This window comes from Patella vulgata, chromosome 4 (assembly GCF_932274485.2).
Source record: "Patella vulgata chromosome 4, xgPatVulg1.2, whole genome shotgun sequence".
Classification (NCBI taxonomy): Eukaryota; Metazoa; Mollusca; class Gastropoda; family Patellidae; genus Patella; species Patella vulgata.
The window spans coordinates 55,824,721-55,848,768 of record NC_065882.2 but is presented as its reverse complement, the minus strand read 5'-3'; the positions used below and the strand labels follow the sequence as shown (position 1 = coordinate 55,848,768).

The 24,048-nt window shown below is 32.9% G+C and overlaps 2 protein-coding genes across 8 annotated transcripts in view; one reads left to right on the top strand and one right to left on the bottom strand.

Annotated features, from left to right (window-relative positions):
* Positions 1-1,327: 1,327 nt before the first annotated feature.
* On the top strand, positions 1,328-6,310 carry LOC126818457 (uncharacterized). The gene is made up of 4 exons (XM_050545879.2): positions 1,328-1,416; positions 3,098-3,247; positions 4,603-4,649; positions 4,963-6,310. Exons 2-4 carry the CDS (start codon positions 3,124-3,126, stop codon positions 5,884-5,886), a joined length of 1,095 nt encoding a protein of 364 aa, XP_050401836.1. The 5' UTR covers positions 1,328-1,416; positions 3,098-3,123; the 3' UTR covers positions 5,887-6,310.
* Positions 6,311-7,722: 1,412 nt separating this feature from the next.
* The window catches only part of LOC126818449 (axotactin), an 83,934-nt gene continuing 67,608 nt past the window's right edge, over positions 7,723-24,048 (bottom strand). For 4 of the 7 annotated variants that reach the window (XM_050545860.2, XM_050545859.2, XM_050545864.2 and 1 more), the window contains 18 exons: positions 23,730-23,977; positions 23,296-23,562; positions 22,614-22,769; positions 21,824-21,997; positions 21,147-21,287; positions 20,632-20,809; positions 19,798-19,874; positions 18,975-19,060; positions 18,748-18,780; positions 16,676-16,811; positions 16,107-16,291; positions 15,131-15,290; positions 13,404-13,634; positions 13,014-13,066; positions 12,542-12,659; positions 11,485-11,600; positions 10,853-10,951; positions 7,723-9,993 (listed from right to left, as the gene is read on the bottom strand). In XM_050545860.2, coding sequence (XP_050401817.2) covers positions 9,748-9,993; positions 10,853-10,951; positions 11,485-11,600; positions 12,542-12,659; positions 13,014-13,066; positions 13,404-13,634; positions 15,131-15,290; positions 16,107-16,291; positions 16,676-16,811; positions 18,748-18,780; positions 18,975-19,060; positions 19,798-19,874; positions 20,632-20,809; positions 21,147-21,287; positions 21,824-21,997; positions 22,614-22,769; positions 23,296-23,562; positions 23,730-23,977 — 2,704 coding nt within the window. In that variant the 3' untranslated portion in view covers positions 7,723-9,747. The remainder of the gene's footprint in view (positions 9,994-10,852; positions 10,952-11,484; positions 11,601-12,541; positions 12,660-13,013; positions 13,067-13,403; positions 13,635-15,130; positions 15,291-16,106; positions 16,292-16,675; positions 16,812-18,747; positions 18,781-18,974; positions 19,061-19,797; positions 19,875-20,631; positions 20,810-21,146; positions 21,288-21,823; positions 21,998-22,613; positions 22,770-23,295; positions 23,563-23,729; positions 23,978-24,048) is intronic. The other 3 variants (XM_050545865.2, XM_050545863.2, XM_050545866.2) reach the window with 3 other exon arrangements.

The window sequence follows — 24,048 nt, the reverse complement described above, 5'->3', positions numbered from 1 at the left end:
TCCTGGGCTTGAGTTGTCGCCTTGGTCGACCTGAGCGTGGTCTGTCCTGTACAGATTGTGTATCACGGTATCTGGACCATAGCCTGCTTATGACAGACTGAGAAACATTCATCGTCCGCGCCACAACCGCCTGTGTTGTGCCGATCTGTAGCATGCCAAGGGCACGTAACCTTTCATTTTGGGTAAGCCGACGCATATCAAAATTTGTTTTCTGGTCACTAAAACAATTAAACTGGTGTTTCCACCCTGGAATTCAATGCCACAATGACTGTAACATTCAAAGTCAGAGTCGTGCAAATCTTGGGTTGGACCCCCATGATGATCCCAAGCATCACCTGCATTCCATGCGGTAGCTATTGGTGCGTTTGGGCGTCACATGTAACTGGAAATGTTTCTTCTGTTAGGTTCTATAGTGACTTTTTTCGTAGTCATTTGCATATTTTCGTATTATGCCCCCAAAATCAAATATCCCCTACTTTTTTTGAATAGTATATATTGAAATGGGTTTATTTAGAGATATCGATGGTCGCATCTGCTGGTCTAAAGAAATTGGGTCACATATTAAAACCGCTCTTTTAATGGAAGATCAAAAATGTTAGTATATGTGGTTGAATGAGGAAATGAAATAAGCTGTATTAATCTCGAGTAGGCAGATACAGCTTATTGTTAAGTCACAATTGGCTATGAATATGTCGACCACATAAAATGTCTATAATTCCTCAAGTACCGGAATATAGAAAGAGAAGAGACATTTTAAAATACACATTAGACACTTTATTTGGAGCAAGATCAAATGTTTGGGTGCTTAAAATTACCTTTTATTGTATCTACAAAATATGGCAAATTTTGCAGAGAACTTTTTGAGTGTTTTTGTGAGAAAAAAAAACATGACAAAATTACACGGTGCAATTTCTTATATGTTACATGAATAAAACAGTTCGTGACATTTCTATTATCTGTTTTAGTTCTTTTTTAAATACAAATTAGGTTGATAACTTTTAGGTTTTCTTATTCTTAAATAATAATTACGGCGGTAGGCCTGCATTTTATTCTCTTAACGGATTGGCTCACCCAAATCTTTTTTTTAGCCCCCCCCCCCCCAAATCGACCCCCATAAATTGTTTCAAAAAGTGGAGTGTTGCATGGACCCTGAAAGTGGATTAATAAATGAATTATTGGGATATGCCAAGTTCACGGAGAAATTTTGTTGTGGATTATTAGTCGCCGTTTAGTTGAGGGGAAATAACTGCTAGTTCTGACCAAAGCTCGACTTTCTAAAACGTTTGGTCATTCAAGACTACAATTTGGTAAATTATTAGTTATCTCCCATTAGCCTAATCATTCGTTTTCCCTTTGGCGTAAACAGGAAAAAGACAAATTTCTGAAAAATAGAGAGGAAGTAAGGAGGAACTCCCTGTAAGTATAAGATTTTTTTTTTTAGAATAAGAAATCAAAGATCTAAAATAGGAGCCTCACCACAGACTGAAAAGACTTACACGGATAGCTATCCTACCCATATTTTGAATTTCAACTTTTAAAATTTAAAGGGTTCTTCGTACGGGGAGCTGCAGTGAGTCAGTGACTGTGAATAAAGTTCTGGCTCAAGATCATAGATCAGATGGAGGTTCGATATTGCCATGGGCAGGAATGTTGCTTGGAATATTCCGGCATGGTTTCCCCTTTGTCAGTGGTGCAGGACAGAGGGCCTGGCAAAGAACAGTGATTAGTTGTTTGGATGGGATTAAAAAAATATGGTCCTGTATAGGCTGAACACCTTTTTTTGGTATTTACGTAAAAGAACCCTTGCAAATTGGAATTCAATTTCTGCCAGGCAACATTTCCCTCACCCACAGAGCACTGCATCCTGTTGCCATTAACCTGCTGGGAGCAGAAAAGTATGACAAGATTAAACCCCATTTCAGTTCATTTCATTTTCCTGTTACACCAAGTAGCTCGGTTTTTAAAGCTAGATGCTCTTCTAATGATGTAACCAAATTTGGACACACGGGTGTAGGTCTGCAGTCAGTTTACAGCCAATTGGGAAAAAAAGTTTTGCAGTCCGGCAAAGATCACCGCAGCTCCAATGCCTCTAATAACTATAATAACATAAAAGTCTTCATGAACTTGTTCCTTTATGTCAAAATCATTCCAATCTAATCAAAATACAGATCTATATTTCGATGACCTAACCCTATGATGTCAGACATTTGACCACCAATCAGCATTGATGTTTCTAGTGGGTTACCCACAGTTCCGTGCACCACAGGCCAAAAGCTCACTATAACAGACCGTTAGGCATACTGCTCGCAGCGACCCATCTACGTCATACTTCCCAGAATGTGACACTGCCCTGATTACCCTCCATTTAAAACGCTCACGTGATCATTTTGGGGCGGGACTTATCGACTAGACACCGTTTTGTTTAGACAACAGAGTAAAAATAACCCAAGCACGTGTGTTTTATGTAAACACGCCATGTCGCTGACACTCGCGTAAAAGCTATATATAATATGTGCTATGGGTAATATTGCAATAAATTCTTTACCATTGTAAACTGTCTTTAGAGTTTCAATCTGTTTATCGTTCAAAACAAGGTTAGATACTCCTAAATTTGTTTTCGCAAACAAAACCGCCTCTGTGAAATTATGTTTCATGGGCGCCGCCATATTGAATAATTAGAGGACTATTTTGTGATTCGGCTTTGATTAGTTTGACATGTTTCATACACACAGCGGCTAAATAAACATATTTAATTTCATTCAATATGACAATAGACGAAAAATAAATACTTTTAAAAATTTCTAAAAGCATACTCAGTGTTTTCGACTTAAAATCGTTGATGTAGGAATTAAAATGTCGGATAATTGGCTTAGGGCCTATTCTCAGCCGGAGCTAGCTGTAGATAGGCAGCCTAAGTTTGGGATGACCGTTAGGCTAAACCCTAAGATCATCCAGAACATGTCAATGATAACAACTCTTCCAGATCCTAGTGTAGTAAAGACGAGCAAAACGAAATTTTGAACTATAAAAAACGAAACAAAATAGGATCTGTGTTTTAATCAGATTGAAATCATTCCACAAAAATTTATCTTTTTAGGGAGAAAGTGATGACTTGATAAAGAAATGAAGAACCTTTTACCAAACTACGTTGTTACAACATTTCTACATAATGGTAAAAGGTACACACAACGTAGAATAATATTGGCTTCAGTCTTACTTCTATTTTCTGGATTGGTTTACTTAATATGTAAGTATTTTATATTGTATTTGATTTGGTTTCTTGTGATCAATTTATCAATTACCCGTATTGCCGAAGTCATAGCTAACTTGATTGATCAGTGGTCGCAAGTTTCAAGAAATAAATAAAATGGCTATTTGCCTTCTGGTTAGGGTTACTGTATGTCCCGGTCTTACTATAAGGACAGTCCCGGTTTTGGAGGTCTTTTCTACTGTAGCGTCCCGATGCCTCTCATGTGTCTAAATGTCCCGGTTTGATCGTCAGGTGTATTTCAATTGAAAATAATAACACAAAACACATGAACCAGTGGTAGGGTGACCCACCATAAATCTCTAAATATAAATATCTCGACAATTACGCCACAATATTTATATATATACCAAGCCTTAAATCAGTTTCACACAATTATACTATAGTCACTAAATAAACGATCATGTTGTACTTAATAAGCTATGACCATTTAATCATCTATAAATAATAGACTGAAACTGGATAGCATCCAGACACTTTTGAGTAAAAGATAGGTTACGTGCCCTTGTTTTGAAATTAGTCTCGCTTAATCAGTGTACCGACCATTTTACGTCTGATTGATAAGTTGGGATAATCAAGACTACCTTTTTACGAAACATAACAGAAAGCTGGAACAAGAAATTGAATTTAGAAACACGTACGTTAGCCAGCTCAACAATTGTTTTAAGAAGCTTGTAAAAGTAAAATGAAACTACTGCTAGTATCATGTTCCTGCTAACGAAAGTGATTCAGAGATATTATTTGTACTAAACCAAAAGATGCCACTCTTAACGGTACAGTTAATGATAAAGCAATTTAAAAAATAAAACAAATGTAATTTCTAAAGCTGCTGTAATAACCAAGAAGCTAAATTTTACTGCTATTCAAATTTGTCAACAATAGATTTTTTACGGCTGTAATAGTCGATAGATTTGTAGAGAATTGCACGTGCCATGGCTATTTATGGTATCATACACTCCACCGCTGATAGTTCTAGACAACCACTGAAGCGTGCACATTAGCCGTGTCGAGACCAACTTTCTGTAGAGTGCACGGATCACCCTACCAGTGGTTAATGTATAGGCCTACTGTGTTTGCTACAAACACTCGTGCTTCATGACATCATCTAAATATATAATTCAGTGCATAATACAGGCCTAAAATAGGAATTGGGCATAATTTTATTGGTTAACGATGTACGGGTTTATAGACTTTATAAACTTGCGTCTTTGGCACGCTCATTTACGCCACGCCCTTCGTGCACATTTTTGCTTTTGTCCGATCAGAATAACAAATGTCCCAGTTTCTTCATTAATTTCAGTTTTTCATTTGGCATGTTATAATTACTTTTTCAGATCATGTTACTTTCAATATTGGTATCTGGTATGGAAATCCTTATGTTGTAAGTATAGTTTATTGTAACCCTAAATATAACACATTTATTAGTACATCTAATTATTGTTTTATAGATAATGATTGAATGCATTATTAGTAAATATTCATTCATTTATACCCTGATAAAGATGCTGTACAGGCTAAAGGTTTCATCTTATGTTTAAAGCCTTGTTATGTTCCACAGTCAAAATAGTTGCATTTGAATCTGTCTCTGTCGGACCTAGCTGCATCTTTGCATGATTTACTAAAGGTGTAGTATAACTTATTGGATTAATATAATTTTTTCAAAATACTAAATATCTGTCCAAAATATTTTGCAGGGAACATGGTGTCGATACGAAAAGGTACCAAAATTTGCGGTTAAACATGAACCTGATGAAATAACAGTTGTTACTTCACTCTTTGATTTAGGTTTAGTTAAAAAAGGAAATGGATTATTAGACTATCATTCTCCATTTAAATATAAACAGTGGGTTCGGCCTTTTAGTAAACTGACCAATCCTGTGGTTGTATTTGTGGAAGATGACGAGACAGCCGAATATGTTAAAAAAGTGCGGAGTTGTATTCCAACTACACATACTAAAATTATTAAAGTGAAAAGAAAAGATTTGTGGGCTTTTTCACTTTTTCGTCAAATTAAGGATATATTTTCTCAGTCTGTTTATCCAAAACATTATCCGTATACCACAAGTGCTGAATTTTCTTGTTTAATCCATGCTAAATATGAATTTTTACTGAACGTTACTCAAGAGAACTATTTTAAAACGCCATATTTTGCTTGGGTGGATGTGACTGCTTTTCGTAAACTTGATGAATCAGGGACTGGGATCTTTAAACTCATACCACCAAGTAAATTTAACCGTGAAAAAGTTGGTTTTACCCAAGTGGGGCCTCACGATCCTCATTTAGATTTGGCCTTTGTTATGATGTATCGTGCTGTTTGGGTGTCGGGTAGTATGGTACTTGGCACTAACAGTACTATAAAACAGTTTGTTCAAGTGTATAAAAAGAGTGTGGAAAGTTTATTAGATAATGGGTTAGCTAATACTGATGAACATATTATTTATGCAATGTATACACAGAAAATGAAGCAGCCCGATCAAGTAAAAATTCATACGTATCGCTGTCATCAAGGCCAACTTGGATTAACAGGAAAAGATGCTTATTATTACTGTCTACTTTATTTATGTAAATACACGTGGGAGAATATTCATGGGGGTGTGGCTTCAAAAATAGGGTTGTGATTTAAATTTTCATATGTGGCAGTATTTTACAAATTATATAAAGCATATCATTTTCCCAAACTTCTTTTTTTGTAACATTTACATGTTTTAAGATTTTTTAATATAAAGCATATCATTTTCCGAAACTTCTTTTTAATTGTACCATAATATACATGTTCTAAGATTTACTACATTCCCGTTTGATTTAAAGGTATAGTTTTTTATGTTATTAAATTCATTTTGTCATTATTTTTATAGAATAAATATTATAACTCTATAAAAGTGCCACATTTACTGCCAAAGACACAAAAGGACCTGTTTCATTAAGTTTACAGAAAATTTGGTTAAAGACATCCAAAAACCATGTTCCTAGCCATACATTGGGTGTCTGGTTCATACAGTATATTTCATTTATAGCAATTTTTATTAAAACATTTTACTTGTTGCAGAGTATTTTATGAGAATTTTTTGCTCAGTTTGCTCAATATATAATTAATATGATTTTGAAAATTTTTCTACCACTGGACTTTGGTTCGTTTTCACAAGCACCATGATTACTTCCCTTTAATCTTATATAGTGCAGGGTACTCAACTGGTAAAGATGCACCCACTAGTATATTTGAAATCTTCTCACTAAATGAAATTAAGGTCTACCATATACTATTATACTAATAGTCGCCATTTTAATTCTGATTTTCGAAAACCTTTTTTTTTGTATTGAACCTACTCCAAATGGCAACAGTTCTTAGGGAGCTGATTTTTTAATTTTGATTTTGTTTACTTCCGGTTTCACTTTTGAGTTATGTTCCACTTTTCACCTTCGAGCTGGTGACCTAACCTTTCAATGACCCTTGACCTTTGCATGTATGATGAAATGATATGGTGTTAACGTCCTATGTATGATGACCCTGATGCCATATAGTTCCATGTTTTATTAAGAGTTCAAAATGACAGGTTTTTTCATTTTAATAGGTATTGGAGTACTATACTCAATAATTCATGGTGTAACTTGATTGTTGACATGACCTGACATGACATACCGAAACACGTCAGTACTCATTCAGTGTTCTAGTTTATCATCTTGTATTTATGAACTTGAGGAATGAGTCATCCAATTTCATCTTATATAACATAGACAGTTTTTGAATATCTCAAATGGATCAGATTGGAGCCAAAATTGTAGTAATAAAATTTCATAACTCTGCATGTTATGGAACTAAATTGTTGGAAAACAGTAGAATTCATCCGTGAATAAGCTAAATGACCACAAAAATAGTAGGTTACTAATCACTGAAATTAATACAGTTCTTCCTTTCTCAAGAATACACAATATAAATTCCAGAAGGGGCATTGAAAATAAATGGAATTTATATCAATATTATAACCTCCATTGTGACAAACATGTGAACATGAAAATCTAGGGGTGACAGACAGCCATAGTCGACCACATCAACTGTAAACATGTCCTAAAGCTAATGTAATAAATGCACTAGGCCTACACTCAAATATAACGTAAATCCCTTCATTCCTACGATCTTCTAATTACCAAAGGTGGAGTGGGATGGCTGACTGTCTAACACAAGCATTCTGATCATAAAGTATTTCATAGAATCAAGTGTGATTTCAGTCCCATGCTTGGATATGATGAGGAGTAGGGGTTGCCTGCCTAACCTCATGGATTTTCTCTATTTCCTTCCCATTACTAAAGACCCAAACCCAACAATTGTGCAAATGCTATAACATGAAGGGACAAAAACACTGTGTGTCTAAATGAAATCAGTGTATAATTAATTTATTTTACTCTAGTTGCTCTACTGGGAAAATACACCTTGATATTAAAACTTCAAAACTACAAGAAATATTTTTACATTTTATTTCATATAAATCAACCAATAAAAAATATTTTAAGTTCATAATAAATTTAAGGGAAAAAAAACACAACTAGGTTTTTTGATTGCCGTTTTTAATTTTAATGCAATTAGGTTGATTAAATTTTGTACATTTAATTATATAATTACAAGGTAGATGTCATATATTCATAAAGCATGTCAAGTACAGTGAAATTGAGATGATGAAATACCAGTATTTATACAAACTTAACACACAGTAACATCAAATCACATGATAATATGAACTTATTATACAATGATGTCTATTTACAATAAATAATGAAGTTTTCATATTCACTTTCTGGGTTTCCTTTATACAAATACTGTTTTGTTAAAGAAACATGAAAGAGAATAATTAATAATATTAACTGGTGATGTGGAAATTTATGTTTACATGAATCATGTGCCATTTCTTTTTATTGAAATAATTAAATAGGTCAAAAATGAAAGATTCGACCATGGAGCTGTTTTTCCAATGAAATGTGACAATAAAAAATAAAAAAAAGATTAATTTTGCTTGCTTCAATATAGATATTTAAATTACATTTTTTTTTTTATTGTTAATGATAATTTTCGGCAAGATAGAGTTATCAAATGAAAATTTAAGTGATTACGAAGAAAAGCCAGAGTGACTGATAATGAAATGAAGGCACTTGACTAGTATATACTGCAGTTAGACTTGTACTAATAGCACACATAACCAGCAAAGAAAAAAAATGTCCTGACACTGTGCATTCCTACATATACTGATGGAAATATGATTTTACTGTTTGAAGTTTGACCAGATGTGGCAAAGATTGTTCATTATCGTAACAGTGATACTTGTTATTCGAGCTTTAACCTCACTTTGCCACTTTTAAATTAAATCATTAAATTGCAACTTTGTTTTAATCCATTTAAGTATCCATCATCTGATGGTCTAGAGAGTTGATTATAGGCTTGTCATTTGAATAAATGTCTAAATAATAATTTATATATCATTTAAAGCCAAAAAAGATCTGCAATGGGCTGATTTAGCCCTTACATAATGCAACTTTAAGCTTTGATTTAAATTTGAACCTTATGTACCAGTACATGAATGAGTTAGCAAATTATGACTTGCATTTACAATAAATCACAATTCACAACATAATTGTAATGGAATGTTGAATGTTTATCGATTTACATGCACTTAGTTTAATTTTATTCTTTATCTTGAAGTTATGAGTAGCACTCATCTTAAAATGTATTAAAATAATAAACAGGCAGCACTGAAGATAAACAAACAAATATTTACATTTGTAAATAAATAATAACAATAAAAGATATAATTCTATATCATAATATAAAAATATTTAATTGGGCAGGGTTTCGATGAACACACGATTCCTAGAATAGCACAGATACAAATCACTGTATCACACATTCAAGAAGAGTACATGATGTAATACTGAAGAAAAAAAGAAATTAAGCTTTCAGATATATCTCTAGTAAACACTTCCTTAATATAATATGACAAAATTGGTTTCCATGATTATTATCATGAAATGACAAATCAACCAGGAAAATAAATTGATGAGCTTACAGACAAGACAGAATGAACAAATAATACTGATAAAAACATTTTCAATAGTTCAGTTTAGCTACACATTACAAAGCACTAGAATAAATATGTAGGTACATCATAAATAATGATATATAATTTATAGGTTTCTTTAAGACTGTATCTAGAAACCCTGCTCAATCACAATATAATACAAAACAAAGCTACGATTAATTAACAAAGAAAAATAAAACAACCCTGCCATGAATATTCAAGAGCAATGTTTCAAATTAAAATGAATGAATAGAGCAATTTCTACATTATTGATTCACATATCAACTCGGATCTATAAATAGAATGGAAGAAATTCAACTATATGACAGATGTAATTCTACATATTATATGATCACAAAACACCGTTGAATTGAACACAGATGAAAGAAATATTTCTTCTACATTTATACAATATTTTTACACATTAGGCTCGGCTGGTAGAAGTTTTTGATGAACGGAGAGATTAGGTGAAGCTTGTAAATCTACTCCAGATATATCGTACATGTACATTTTTTGCGGAGAATCGTCTATAGTCGTATCTGGAGTAGCCTCATCTTCCATTCCTTCCGGACGTGACTCCGCCTCGTACCCACTATCACCATTATATTCACCATTACTGTTTGGATTTCCGGAATCTTCTGTTGCCAGATCTTCCTCCTTTTTCTACAGATTGATAAAATGAAATATATAATTTTATTTAAGGATCATAGGCTACACAACTCTCGCGGATAACCATACTCTGAGATTCCTTTGTGACTGTTAGTCTATTACAATTAGTGTAATCTATCAAAATCTTATGGAATTAATTTGTTATGACAGTGCGTGCTTCAGTGCTTGATTAAATTCATATTGTCAATTAATTAAAGTTACACAATAACCATAACAATATTAGAAAATATTCAAACTATTGTACAAATGATTTGTTTTAGTAGTTATCCAGCTACTAATATTATTTGGGAGACATTTTAATGATTATTCTTTTAAACATTATCTGGATAACTGTTGAGTGAATACTCTTTAAAACATCGCCCAAATAAATTGGTAGATATTTTCCATAAGTATGTATTATAGTTCATTACTCTAATCAATATTCAGTTACTAAATGCCTCTAAAAGATTATGGTTAGAATAGTTTTCTACTCTAGTTAAAGTCTGCAGTAAATATCCCATCACCTAATAAATATGGCGGGAGGAAGAAAATCATTTATAACAAAGAACACGTTACATTATGGCATAACCCAAGGTACAAATGTTTTTGTACATGGGAGGGAAGGGTCATCTGTCCAACCTTGTGGGTTTTCTCCAGGTCTTCCAGTTTCCTTCCACTGCTAAAGACCCCAACAAGCAAGCGAATTATTGAAATAAAACTGAACTGTGTGTTAGTCCCAAAATAACCTATGTATAATGCAAACTTGTTCTTTATCAGTTTCCTTTAAAAAAAAAAAAGAAAAAAAAAAAACTGAAGCCATTAAAATAAAAGAAATAATAAATCTGAGCACTTGACACGAAGCAGAAATACAAACCTCTAAACTGACTATTGATGAACTAGCCGACATTTCTAATTCTTCCAGATTATCAGGGATACTCAACAAAAGAGGGGTGTCGAAAAAAGTGATTTCACCCTAGAAGAAAATAATACAATGCCACGATGCTAAGTAGGGTGGAAATAGGGTGAGAAATAGGTGGCATGCAAGGTGTGTAGTAAATGATGATAAAATGATGGATTAAGCAACATATGATGGATGAAGCAGAATAATGTAAAACTAATTAACGTATGAAAAATGGAGTGAATGTTTTGAATTTTGATTAATAAGCTAGCTGTGGTCCCCCACCCAGTGAATTCAACTTTTGCAGAGAATGATAAATTAGTGAATGCAACATACAACCAATTTAAGAGCCTCCCGATTTCACTGAAAGGCGGGGGACAATAATATATAATATAGTTCATGCAGCCTATTATATGCATTTCTCATGCAGTAAGCATAATTAAATATCACTGATACGTAAATCAAAAAAGATCAAAATTAAATGGTTGAGATTCACAAAACTTTACAGTGTTTAATATTTATATTAACGTCTAATCATTGCCAATCTCTAATACAAAAGTTCTTATATAATGTCAAATATAGTAGAGTTGTCCATCTGTTTAACTTACATAAGTTAAAGGTGCTTTATCTACTTGCGGATCCCATTCTAATTCCCCCTCCCCATGTGCCCGATTTAAATCTATATCTGTTTTACAAACATCCTCGCTTTCATTTTTAACTTCCTCTGAAATAAAAGTGCAGAGATTTATAACAAATCCTTTTTGATACAAAATTTTCTTCACGTGTCATTTTCTTCAATTGAAAATCTTGTACAGCCAATATTGATTCCTTTTCAATTGTAAATTTGTAAAAGGAAAATCTCTGCAATCTGTACAGTTATTCTTGCTCCGAAATTCAAAACAAATTTTTAAATTTGAATTGCCATTCAAACCAAACTTCTGTTTCTTTTCAATTTTCCAAACTGAATATTATATATATACATAGTATGGTTTAGCGTTCCAGCATTTTCATCATCAAACAAGAAATAAAGTGTCAAGGACATGCTGGTAGAGAGTGCAATATAGTATAAACAGGAAATATGGCAATTCCAATATGGAACTGTACGTTAACAGGAGGGAAGTATTTGTATACAGAATATATGGACAGGGTGTGCTACAAACAATAATAGTAAGATAGAATAAAGGCTCATTTGAATGCTGTGAATCATAAATCTACATTCTTTTCAAATTTAGAATCCAATTTGTTTGTTTCCTACAGATATTCAAATCCAATTTTAGATGTATGAACCATTTAATCCACTTGCTGAAGTGGATTATTTCGATTCAAAATGGCAGTCAATAAAGGACATATCAAATCTTCTAAGAAATCAAATTTGGATTTGCAATCTGAAAAGAGAGTCAAGATTTGGATTCTTTGCAATCAAACATGCCATTTGACATCAAATAGAGCCTGGTTGCTATTAACTACAAGGTAAAGATGTCAATATCAGTCATAATCTCTGCCCACAACGCCAATTTAACTAGAAACTTTGACAACATCTGAATTACCATAATGATTATCAATTGGTGTTGTGGACAATAATTGTGACAAACTGTTGGTAGAATCTAAACGAACCTATAAATCTTTTATTCTAGTTCATTCATAACATTACATCAGAGTTTTTACCTTTCGTTTTTTGTCTTCTCTCCAACTCTTCTAAAACTTCTGATATTGATGAAGCTGGACGATTTTTACGCTTGTTGTAAATCGTATTATTAAATGCTGTTTCATCATCTATCATTGGCTAAATACAAAAGTTATGAGATTATGAGATAGTTACTCAATAAATCTGAAACAAGAACAAGCTAATTAATGCTATATTAGCATTTTCCTCTGCATTTTTTTATTGGCCTAAGATGACATACAAAATGTTTAATAAAAGTATGATGTAAAATCAACTATTTTAAGTAGCTAAGCTAGTTGATCAATAATACAGTGTGGCTTCACAAATATGAATATGAGCTATTTTTTATGATTTGACCCATCAGAACCAAGTGGATTCTCTAATAATGTTGTAATACTATGATCATTAATTCGCTAACACTACATTTACTTGAGGAGGACAATAATCCCGTAACAAACATTTTTTACTACTTACAAAACTACCATGACTATTTCTATTAATCGGGTCAGCTGAAACATGATTTCTCACTGAAAGAAAATATTAAGAAGTAAAAAACATCAGCTCAGTCCAAAATCCAAATCAGCTGTTACATTAATTTTAAAAACAAACAGAATTGAATTGGATCAACACCTTTAGCTGGGTTGTAATCCCTAATTTGCTTTTGAGATACGGTAATGCTAATAACAGTAATATATTGTATACAAACCTCAATAGTGGACTTATTTCTCGGGCCAAAAGTAGCTGACACCATACGAAACTCATTTTTTCTAAACAGTAATTAAGAAGGCTAAACCAAGAATTGCTGGTTAGATATTATATGTCTTGTCTTTGATATTAGTGTAAACAAATCAAAGGTGGACTTACTTCTTGGACCTAATGTAGCCGACACCATACTAAACTCATCTAGTTTAGCCAAATGATCAGTAGGTATTGGTGGATCAACATGATTTAATGGTACTTTAACATCATAATCTGCATCAAACATTTTCTCTTTTTTAATATCATATTCTCTCATTCTTTTACGACGTCGGATGAGCAGAAAAGCTATTATTATGGCTAGGATTATTGAAGATGCTATAATAGACACTGCAATCACTAAAATAAAACAAAATCTATACAGCATAGTCTAATATAAACATTTAAAAATACATTCCAACAATAATAGATTAAAACTACAAACAAGGATAAAAAGAATCAAGATTAATTTGATTGTTTGGAGGTATTTGATTGATAGTTCTAAAAAAATGAATTCTGTAAATCCTATGAACAGTGACAATTGAAGAAATCCTTATCATTATGTTATATCTCATATCTGATTTTACTCAAAAAACATACCCATATATTTATTACAGGACCAATTATTACATATCGTCATATTTGATTTCACTCACACAACATATACGGTACATCTATGGGGCCAATTAACAACATTTTAATAAGTCTCAATAAGTGCTATTTACTATCCTGGATGAAATCTGTCAAGTGGTTGAGAATATGTTCTCGAAAATGTAAAAAAGTTGATGGACGAATGAGAGACAAAGGGCGTTACCAGTGTTGATATTTCGCCCCGCATATGCCAGACATGGCTTACGGTATTTTCCAAACGTCTGACCAGGAACATGCCCAATTAGATGGACGAATGATAGACAAAGGGCGTTACCAGTGTTGATATTTCGCCCCGCATATGCCAGACATGGCTTACGGTATTTTCCAAACGTCTGACCAGGAACATGCCCAATTAGACATCAAGATATGGTGAATAATATTCAAATTTCCAAAACCATTTGACTGTACTGCATATATAAATATTACTCATAAGAGATGGAAACATTACAATTACGACAAGACTGATGTCGGAGAAAATAATCTATTTTTATGGCATATTCTCAGGTTTATGATCATATTTTGAATGGGGTTTATGTTTTTAAATAAAGAAATAAACAAGCTAAGAAATGTCGACAAATATTTCGATCGGAATAGTGTAAGTACTTAATTGTTTTAGACGATAGGGCGTGCTAGGGTTGAATGCTATCATTTTGCAGATGATGTCACTCGCTCGGCATTGTGGAGCAATGGTTACCACCCAAAAAATTTCAAGATGTCATTTCTTTTTTTGCCTTCATCCGTATAAGAGTGAAAAATGTCATTGTGCTTGATAACGATAAGAGGATACTTGTCGAAACGTCGTGCTATTAGAATAAAACCAGTGATTGTTTCCCATAAAAATTGTGTTCTGTTATAATGTATTGACTTATACCCAAAAAATACGTTAATTTTGGAGGAATTTTGAAACAGGTACGAGTCTGCAGTAGTTGGCACGCTTTCATTCTATCACGACAACACATAATTTTGTAGGAATATTACTGACATAAATTTGATTACCACACAGGAATTAAATATCGAAAAATAATGAGGTGCGCTTATTTTTTTATTATGTACGAATATGAATATTTTGTTGACACGTGATTTTTAATTGTGGTCTGAATTAACGATAAGAATTATGCCCTTTTATTTTCTGTAAAAATGTCTGACAAGAAAAATTTTGAAATATCAACACTGGGCGTTACAATAAAATAAATTATTTGACATACCTATTGTAAGACTATCAACAGTATTACTATGTATTAATGTAAGTGTATTATTGGCTGGTATGACTAGAGATGGTGTGGTTATTATAACAACTGGTACCACGGGTAAACCTATTATAACAGCAACTGCTGATCTCACATTCCATGCTGGCATTGTTACCATCTGAAAATATATCAAATCATTCTTTATCATCATAACAAAGCTGCTTGATGTGATCTTGCATGTTGCAGGAACATGATTAGACGTTTGCATCATCATCCTGGATGATATGTAGCCAAACAGTGCAACAGATTGAGTAATAAGGCATCTGATTTAACCATAAATATCCTTCACAAAAGATCAACAATTTGCCAGTTAATTAAATAAATAATATTACTCATTCATTAACTCTCATACATCCGTCAATTTTTGATGCTTCGTGCCAAATTCAAACCCAATCGAGGAAGTAAAACAGAAAACAAGCCAACAATGAGACTTGATGGTCCCCTGCCCTAATCTCAAAATCAATGACACTCATTAATTATTTGCACATTTGTCTTTTCACATATTTATCTTCCAAATTGCTTATAACTCTGCTAAACCTGAGCATACTTTGCTCATCATTCAATTTAATCAAGGTATCATCATTCTTAAATTAGAATCAAAGATCACATTTCAAAGCATCCATAAATGAAAGTCTTTATCTCTAATCAACATAAGAAGAAAATGTTCAGCTTTGAACTCACCCAATAAACATCTACACCATGTTTAAATATTCTACCTCAATTACGTTATTGTGTTCCAATAGATGTGATGGAGGGAGAGTGAGTGAGTCAAATTCATTTCAATAGTACCAGAACCCTGCTCTCTCCCCAAAATCCAGGGGACAAAAATGCCTGGAATCATTCGCGATGAGAACTATTAGACTCCCTTTGTCAAACTAAAAAGTTATAATAGACACCAGATGCAAGAAAACTTTACAAAAAGTATAATATTTACCTCATAGTCATCAAATTCATTATCAGTTGTTTTGGGTGTATTTTGTATTCTGCTAGCTGTTAACTGTTTTGCAGAACATGATGTGATATTTTTGCCAAAACTTGTAATATCAGCTCCACCATTATATAGATCTTTTAATGTTCTAATCCGTTCTAATGATGTCTTAGATGGTACATACACTACATCTGAAATATCCATACAGTGACAACTATCTAAGCATTTTCGAGCTAACTTGCTAATAAGGTTCTTGCAAATTGTTTGACCTTCATTTAACAGACAGAATAAATATAGCATGCAGTGAATAATGGAGGTTTTGCCTGGACAAAGGCATTTCTGCATAATGTTCATCTTTTAGGAGTACGTCAACAAGTATAGATGTGGACCTCATTTCTTTTGCCCAGTTGAGGGAGTAAAAACATTTCCTTGTCAGGCCCTCTATCCTGCACCAATGACGTAAGAAACCAGACTAGAGCATCTTGAGGAACATTCTCACCCAACACTCTAATCGAACCTGTGAACTCCTAGTTAGTAAGCTATAAGATATTGTGATATAATAATATATAACTTACTAGAGACACATCCTGTAAAGTTAACTAGATTATATAAATCATCATTTTCTCCTATAACACCACCAACATATATCATATCTATCTCATCTAAATCAAATGCTGGATAATTCATTGTAGCTTCTTGTATACCATCTAACTGTAAATATATACAAATATATCTTTATTCAGTTCATTATTTTCTGTTTGATATTTTAAAAGAGGTCTTCATATATAACTAATCCCACACTAGAAATTGTGATAGATGTTCAGCACGAGATCGATAAATAATAGCTGGTGTCCACTGGTACTTTGCACCTTATGTGCTGTTTTGATGACATCCAAAACTCAAAACAATTTTCTTATAAAACTAACTGTAAGGCTGATGTTTCTGCCTTAATCCAGAGATAAACCGATTAATTACTAATTGCACATTAATCTTTTTATACAGCATCGAGCATTACTTATCACTCTACTTAACCTGAACAGAAAATGCTCATTCTCACACCTATTCATGGTATTGATGTTATGAAATCAAATTGTGTATCTCTCCTTAACCTAAGCATAAACTGATCATCATCAAACTTAGCTATGATATAAACATAATGATCATCTACAATGATCCTTTAAAGTACCAGTATGAATTCTATTAGGTAGGACCTTCTGAAGTGTGTTACAAAATAAAGTATATAGATTATCATTTAAATAATATCCTGAACTTAATGCTCTTATTTTATATGCTAACACTAATTTCATAAGAAGATTGTAAAAGTATTTATTATACAAATATTTTCTATTTTGAGATCTTACTAAAGTAAGGGACAGTAAATCTTACAGCTAAATATGTGTACATTATATGCAACTAGTTTTTATTATTTTTTACACATATATTGATGTATATTTAATCTGAAAAGACAATACATTTGTATAGAATATAAATAATAGTATCCCGACACCTTGTGCATTATACAGATTATCATATATAAGCAGCTTAAAGAGTATATGGTTATATAATAATCGAGGGTTACTTTACAAAACCCGTCATTTATTATCTTAAATGAGAAAACAGCTACTAGTAATTTACAAAGAGATTTGACTGAACCCAACAACATCAATAATAGCACACCAAGTGATGACAACACGTACACACAAAAAAAACAACAACACACGATATCTTTCAATATACACACGTTGAGAATATGTACAGTTAAAACACTTGTAAAGGAGTTCACATAGAAAAGAGAGGGGATAAGGATGGAGTGCTTTACTGTGGAAAAAAAGATCAAGACATTGTAGTAGCAATAAGTGAATTCTAGAATCATCAGAGAAATTTAACAACACTTCACTCAACAGACAAATATTTCCTAGACTACCCCTAGTTGATAATATCTTTTTATTTTTAAGTGTATTCTGAAATTTTAGTTAACCTAATGTTAGAGACAGAAAGAGTAGCAACATTGCATGAATGAAGGTGTAGTTCCTAGAGGAGTGCGAGACTACACTGACTTGATTACAATATGATGAAAGCGACTACCTTAGTATCGGTAGTCATCTCTCAATTCTTAAATAGAGTCTAGCACATGACGTCAGCAGGTGTCTCTCTTTGGTTCAGGCATAGAAAGCACAAGTTACTTTTAAATCCCCAGTTTTTGGAAAAGGCAGTATATTCAACATCATTATTTATGAATTTTCTCAATATTCAGACACCTGATTAAACCAGTCTAGATATTTCTCCAGGTAGTATTCATTGTACCATCTGTGTTATTCTGGTATTGGGGTGTATAGGCCACAAGATGGCCTGGATTGTTTATGACAATCAGAAGAGCTAATTAAAAACAGCCATCTTACATTTCACTCCATCCCAGAATTCTATCTAGGATCAAAGCCTTTTATTAATCAAGGGAAGTAACTCAATTAACACACAGAACTCTCCAGACCACTATTCCTTAATAATATGAATAAGTTGGTTTAGTAAAGGAGTATATGACAGTATATAACTTAGTGGATGTTATAAAAGAAACATTTAAAGATAGTATAAGAGATATGGATGGGTGTGATGGTATTTGGTGATGTTTTGATATATATTTATTACTTACAATAGGTAATCCTTTATCAGTATATGGGGTAACCTGTATGATTTACATATAAACATATCAAAATATACATGACAGGAATTTTTTTAAAAAATTACAAAACAAAACAATACAACTTGCTATAACATATTCACATTCTCACAAAAATGGTTGATTACTTAACATTTGACCAAATCTTTTTACTAGTTGATTAAAATCGGAAACAAATGTGAGTACTAAAAACAACTTACAGTAACATACATATCGGTACCATCTCTTCTGTATTTTAACTCATGAGGTTTGCCATTTGCAAAATTCTGAGGTACTTTCATTCGATCTAAAAGAAATACACATCTTTTACGACAGATTCAAATATTTAAGGGAATGATGAAGTAAAAAACATTGAAGTAAAGATTAACAGAAATTCTCCTTTTTCTTATGGACCATTGGAAGTATTAGTTCGAAACAAGAATATATGGTCACTGATAATTCACTTCACACAAACTAAATTATTTTTATTTTATTAATTAACTGGGTCTTATGTGGGTGGGGTGAGTAAGTGCTGGCTAACAAACCAGGTTTTGGCAGAGAAAGTTCCTTGAGATTTTGCAACCTGGCTTCCCCTGAGACACAATACAAATGAGGTCCTATGTATTGACAACAAATTTCCCACATACAACCTTGCATGGCATTATGCCCATGTTCATTAGCCTGGTTGGGGCAGAAAAGAAAGGTCACCTGGCCACTTCCAGGGCAAAATTTCCCTCATAACACATTGCATGGCATTACACCCATGTTCATTGGCCTGGTTGGAGGAACCCAGATTGTCCAAGGAAAACTCACAAGGTTAGACAGAAAACCTTACTCTTTGTCACATATAAGAGTGGGATCAAACCCATGACTTACAGAGATAACAAGCCATATGTTCTACAGCATGTATGCCAGACCACCCAGATACCCAACACCTACAGGTAAAGAGGTAGGGGCCAAAGAATAATACCTAAATAAATGTACCCTTCTTGTTAATAAGACCTTGTTAATATACAAGAACAGGTAAATTAAAGTTTTACTTACATATACCAATTTCTTGTTTAGTTTCTATAATAACTGATCCATCATAGTCCATTTTAGCTAAAATATAATCTTTATTCCTGCAATAAATATCACAACTCAAATCAAATACCCAATTAATTGAACAAGAAGAATTCATAGATTTAATGCTTGGAATCCAAAAGAATTGGATAAATATTCCTTCATTTTACAAACTAATAAATTGTGCCCTTACTAATCATCAACTTAACACTTTGCTATTTCGTTATTACAAGAGATATGTTAGCCATCTGAAAAGTGGTCTAAGGTGTTCTAGTAAGGAATAACACTTTCTCCAAAACTCAATAAGGCTTCTCCTGGGCTATACTATATACCGGAAAACACCGAAAAACAACTGAAAAACACCATGTTATACTGAATACCGGAAAACACCGGAAAAACACTAAATACCGGAAAACACCCTAAATAGGTAACCCGGAGAAGGGCTATACTATAAACCGGAAACTAACCCTAATCCTAACCCAGGCACACAGAGGACCAGGCTCCGGGTTACCTATTTAGGGTATTTTCCGGTATTTAGTGTGTTTTCTGGTATTTAGTATAAAATGGTGTTTTCCAGTAGTTTTCCGGTGTTTTCTGGTATATAGTATTGCCGCTTCTCCTCATAATGGTCAAATAATCCCCTGCATTTCTCACATGTAAGAGCACTTACAAGGTTTTAATGAATTTTCAAATAATACCAGATTTTTTTTAAAAACGGATTTGTAGAGTATATAGAACAGACAGGTATATGAATAGAGTTAAGGACAATACTCCCACATAAAATGTTGGAATATAAAAATGGGTTTGTTGACTTACTTAGAACTTCTGACATATATCATAGCCATTTGAAGTATATCGCCATCTTCTGATTTAGCTTTAGTACCATTAGTTGTGAACATAAAAGACAATTGTTCTGATAAACTTCTCTGACTAGTTGATGGCAATAAAAACTTATGTTCTAAGACACTATCTCCATCAAATTTAGCAGATGGTTCTGAAAAATAATTCATTAATTGGTAGATAAATTAATACAATCTATAAAAGTTTTAATTTTTGATTCCAAATGCAGATGATCTTATCTGTCTTTAGTAGTACATGGTCTGGCAGAAATGAAATGGGTTTAGTCAAAGGGTTTAACCCTGGAAAAAAAAAAAGAGCACAAAAATGCTGAAAATCAATACAGCTATTAGTCCTCTCATGACCCCAAGGCTTCACACCAAATTTTTGACCTATGAAAATAAGCCCACATATTAGGTTTAGGCATTTGAACCAATTAACCTTTAAATACTATATTATTATGCTAGTTATGGAAACGTGAAATATATATCTACCTATTTGACATTGTTGACCAGAATAATCTGTTTCACCACAATCGCATGTATATTCTCCTGACTTCCATTCTTCTGTACAATATCCACCATTTAAACATCTATCCTTTATACAACCAGTTTCACATGCTGGTGTTAATTCACCTAAATATTATATTATATATTAACAAATGTTTATATAGATAGATAATCTCCTGCGAATTGAGGTTTTGAAGTACTGTTTATGTCGCAGATTGCTTGATTGATGTTTTAGAGAGAAAAGGGAAAAGCGATGTTTAACGCCCACCTCAATGCCAACTAGCTCATTTGGGAAGTAACACATTGTATATTCTTATTTTAATAATTCTGTCTTTAGAAGTGGGAAAGACCCAGAGGAATCCCATGTGGTTAATTAGGCAATCCTGCTACTGAAGTAACAGAACCCTTGACTCCTACAAACCTAGGGTACAGAACCCTCGACTTCTTGATCAGGTACAAACCTGGTACAGAACCCTTGTCTTGTAACTATAATACATCTTATGATCTAGTTCAGTAGTGCAATATATAGCAGTAATAGTAGTTTTGTAGTAGATTTTCAATACTCTTATGCCACGATGACAACATTTTGTTTTAAATGGATGACCTTAAGATTCGTGTATGAATATGATTAAAATAACAATGATTTAAAAGTTTCTATCTACCAGATTTATCTAACAATGCTTTATCTTTAAGACTGACTATACGATCTCCTATCTTTAACCCTCTCATACATCCTTTAATTGTTGGAAGAGTTGTTGCCATCTTTGGTACACCACCAATATATAGATGAACAAATGGATCTGGCTGTTCTGGTGGACGATGTAAAAATACAGATTCTAAAAGAAAATTAATCATTTCTAAATTAAACATAGAATAGAAATTGTGTGACAGGTATAACTTCTGCTGGGATTCAAACATGCTATCTTCAGTTTGGAAGACGGACACGCTATCCAGTGAACCATAAAGTTGCCCCTACTGGCTGAATGCTAGAAGGGTATACACAATATTAACCTGTTTCACTCACACACACACAACATAATATACAAAGACAACATGTTACATTAGTACAAGTTCTAATTGTTGATATGTTTTCATATAGATTTGGATATGAAGGACTTATAATCTAATTCTGTCACAGTTCTATCAATTTAAAGATCAATGGGAATCTGCAAGATGTCCCAATATCTTGCAATTACGGGGGTAAATAGAACTCCCACATTCAACTCTTCAATTCATGAGCCAATATTTTTATCTAAACTGCCGATTGGCTGGTAAGTATAGTGTGCTAGCAAATGAAAGTCTACGATACAAATAAAATAGTTTGTTAAATAAAACTATAATATGTTTTGCCTTGTTGAAAAAAGCAGACTACAATGGACTTCCCAAAGCATAAAGTTCAAGAAATATAAAGTATCATTTAAATTTCAATACAGAAGATAAAATCTCACAAACCTGGTACTGGACTTTGTTTATAAGGAATTGTAGAATACTTCTGTAATTTTATTCGTTTAAAATAAATGAGAGTAGATTTGTCCTCTACTATAAGTTCAGTATTGCCATCCACTATCTGAGCTATAACTTGTTTCCATTTACCATCATTTAATCTGTCTGTAAATTAATCATTCATATATTTAATCACAGAGATTAAGCAGAAGACAGTTGTGTTGATCTGATGCAAGTGAAAATTACAAATTTAGGCATATCTTTTAACAGGCATGTTATGTGAGTTTTACACAAGCATCCATCAAATGCAATTTGGATTTATTCAAATAGTATCTCGCTCAATCAATTTCGTATAATGGAGGACAAATTTTGTTAAATCATAAGGATCCAAAAACAAGATAGTTGGATGTAATCATACTATACAGATCATAATATGATAAAATATTTACTTCGAATTCACTTGAGTCATTAATATTTCATTTGATCAATGCCTGTGGGAATCTGGCATTGGATCAATAGCTGTGCTTGGATAGAGCATGGTAAAATATTACTGCTTCCAGAGAAGCAAAGTGACACAATTATAATGGATTATCATTAGCTAGAGTATAGATTTCAACATTGTATTATGCATGTACTCAATCCACCCAGTCTCTTTTTTATCAAATACATTATACAAGCAAATTGAGCTTACCTTCCCGTCGTCGACCATCAAATTTGATGTTTTCTCTAATGACTTGGTTAAAGTTATTATAACTAACAGTTATGGTTGTTCCTTGCTGTAGTTCAACTTGCATAAAATTATTCATATGATCATGAGCATAGAGTAGCAGGGCATCTTGTTGAAATGTACGGAAACTAAATATAATAGTTTGATCTAAAACTTGTGGATATTCTGTCATATCTAATCTCAGATATCCAGTTTCTTCACCAGAAAATGTCACAGCATCTAAATTGATATCTACAAAACAAAGAATAAATCATATTCCATATTTCAAGAAAGGACAATGCCTGTGTGTGTCTTATGATTTTTCCATATACATCAAAACTCATATAAAGAATTAGTATAAGCAACTGAGTAATTGGTTATTTTATCTAATTTTGAAAACCCACAGAAATAATTTTTACCTCTTTCACAGTTTTCACCATAATGAACCCATTTATTGGCACAGACACAATTATACGACCCCCATCGTTCCTCACAAACTCCACCATTCTTACATGGATTAGGCCAACAAGATGACATACAATCAGATGTTACTCCAGTCATAGAACTATCTATTAGACGTGTTAAATCTTTAACTTTATTATTATACACAAAACCCCTAACACAACCAGTTAAACCAGGACTAGTCTCGCCTAACTCAGATGCTATCCTGTAAAAAGAAAAATTATATATTAATTAAAGTTATTTACAAAGGACATAGCTATTCAGGATCAACATTCT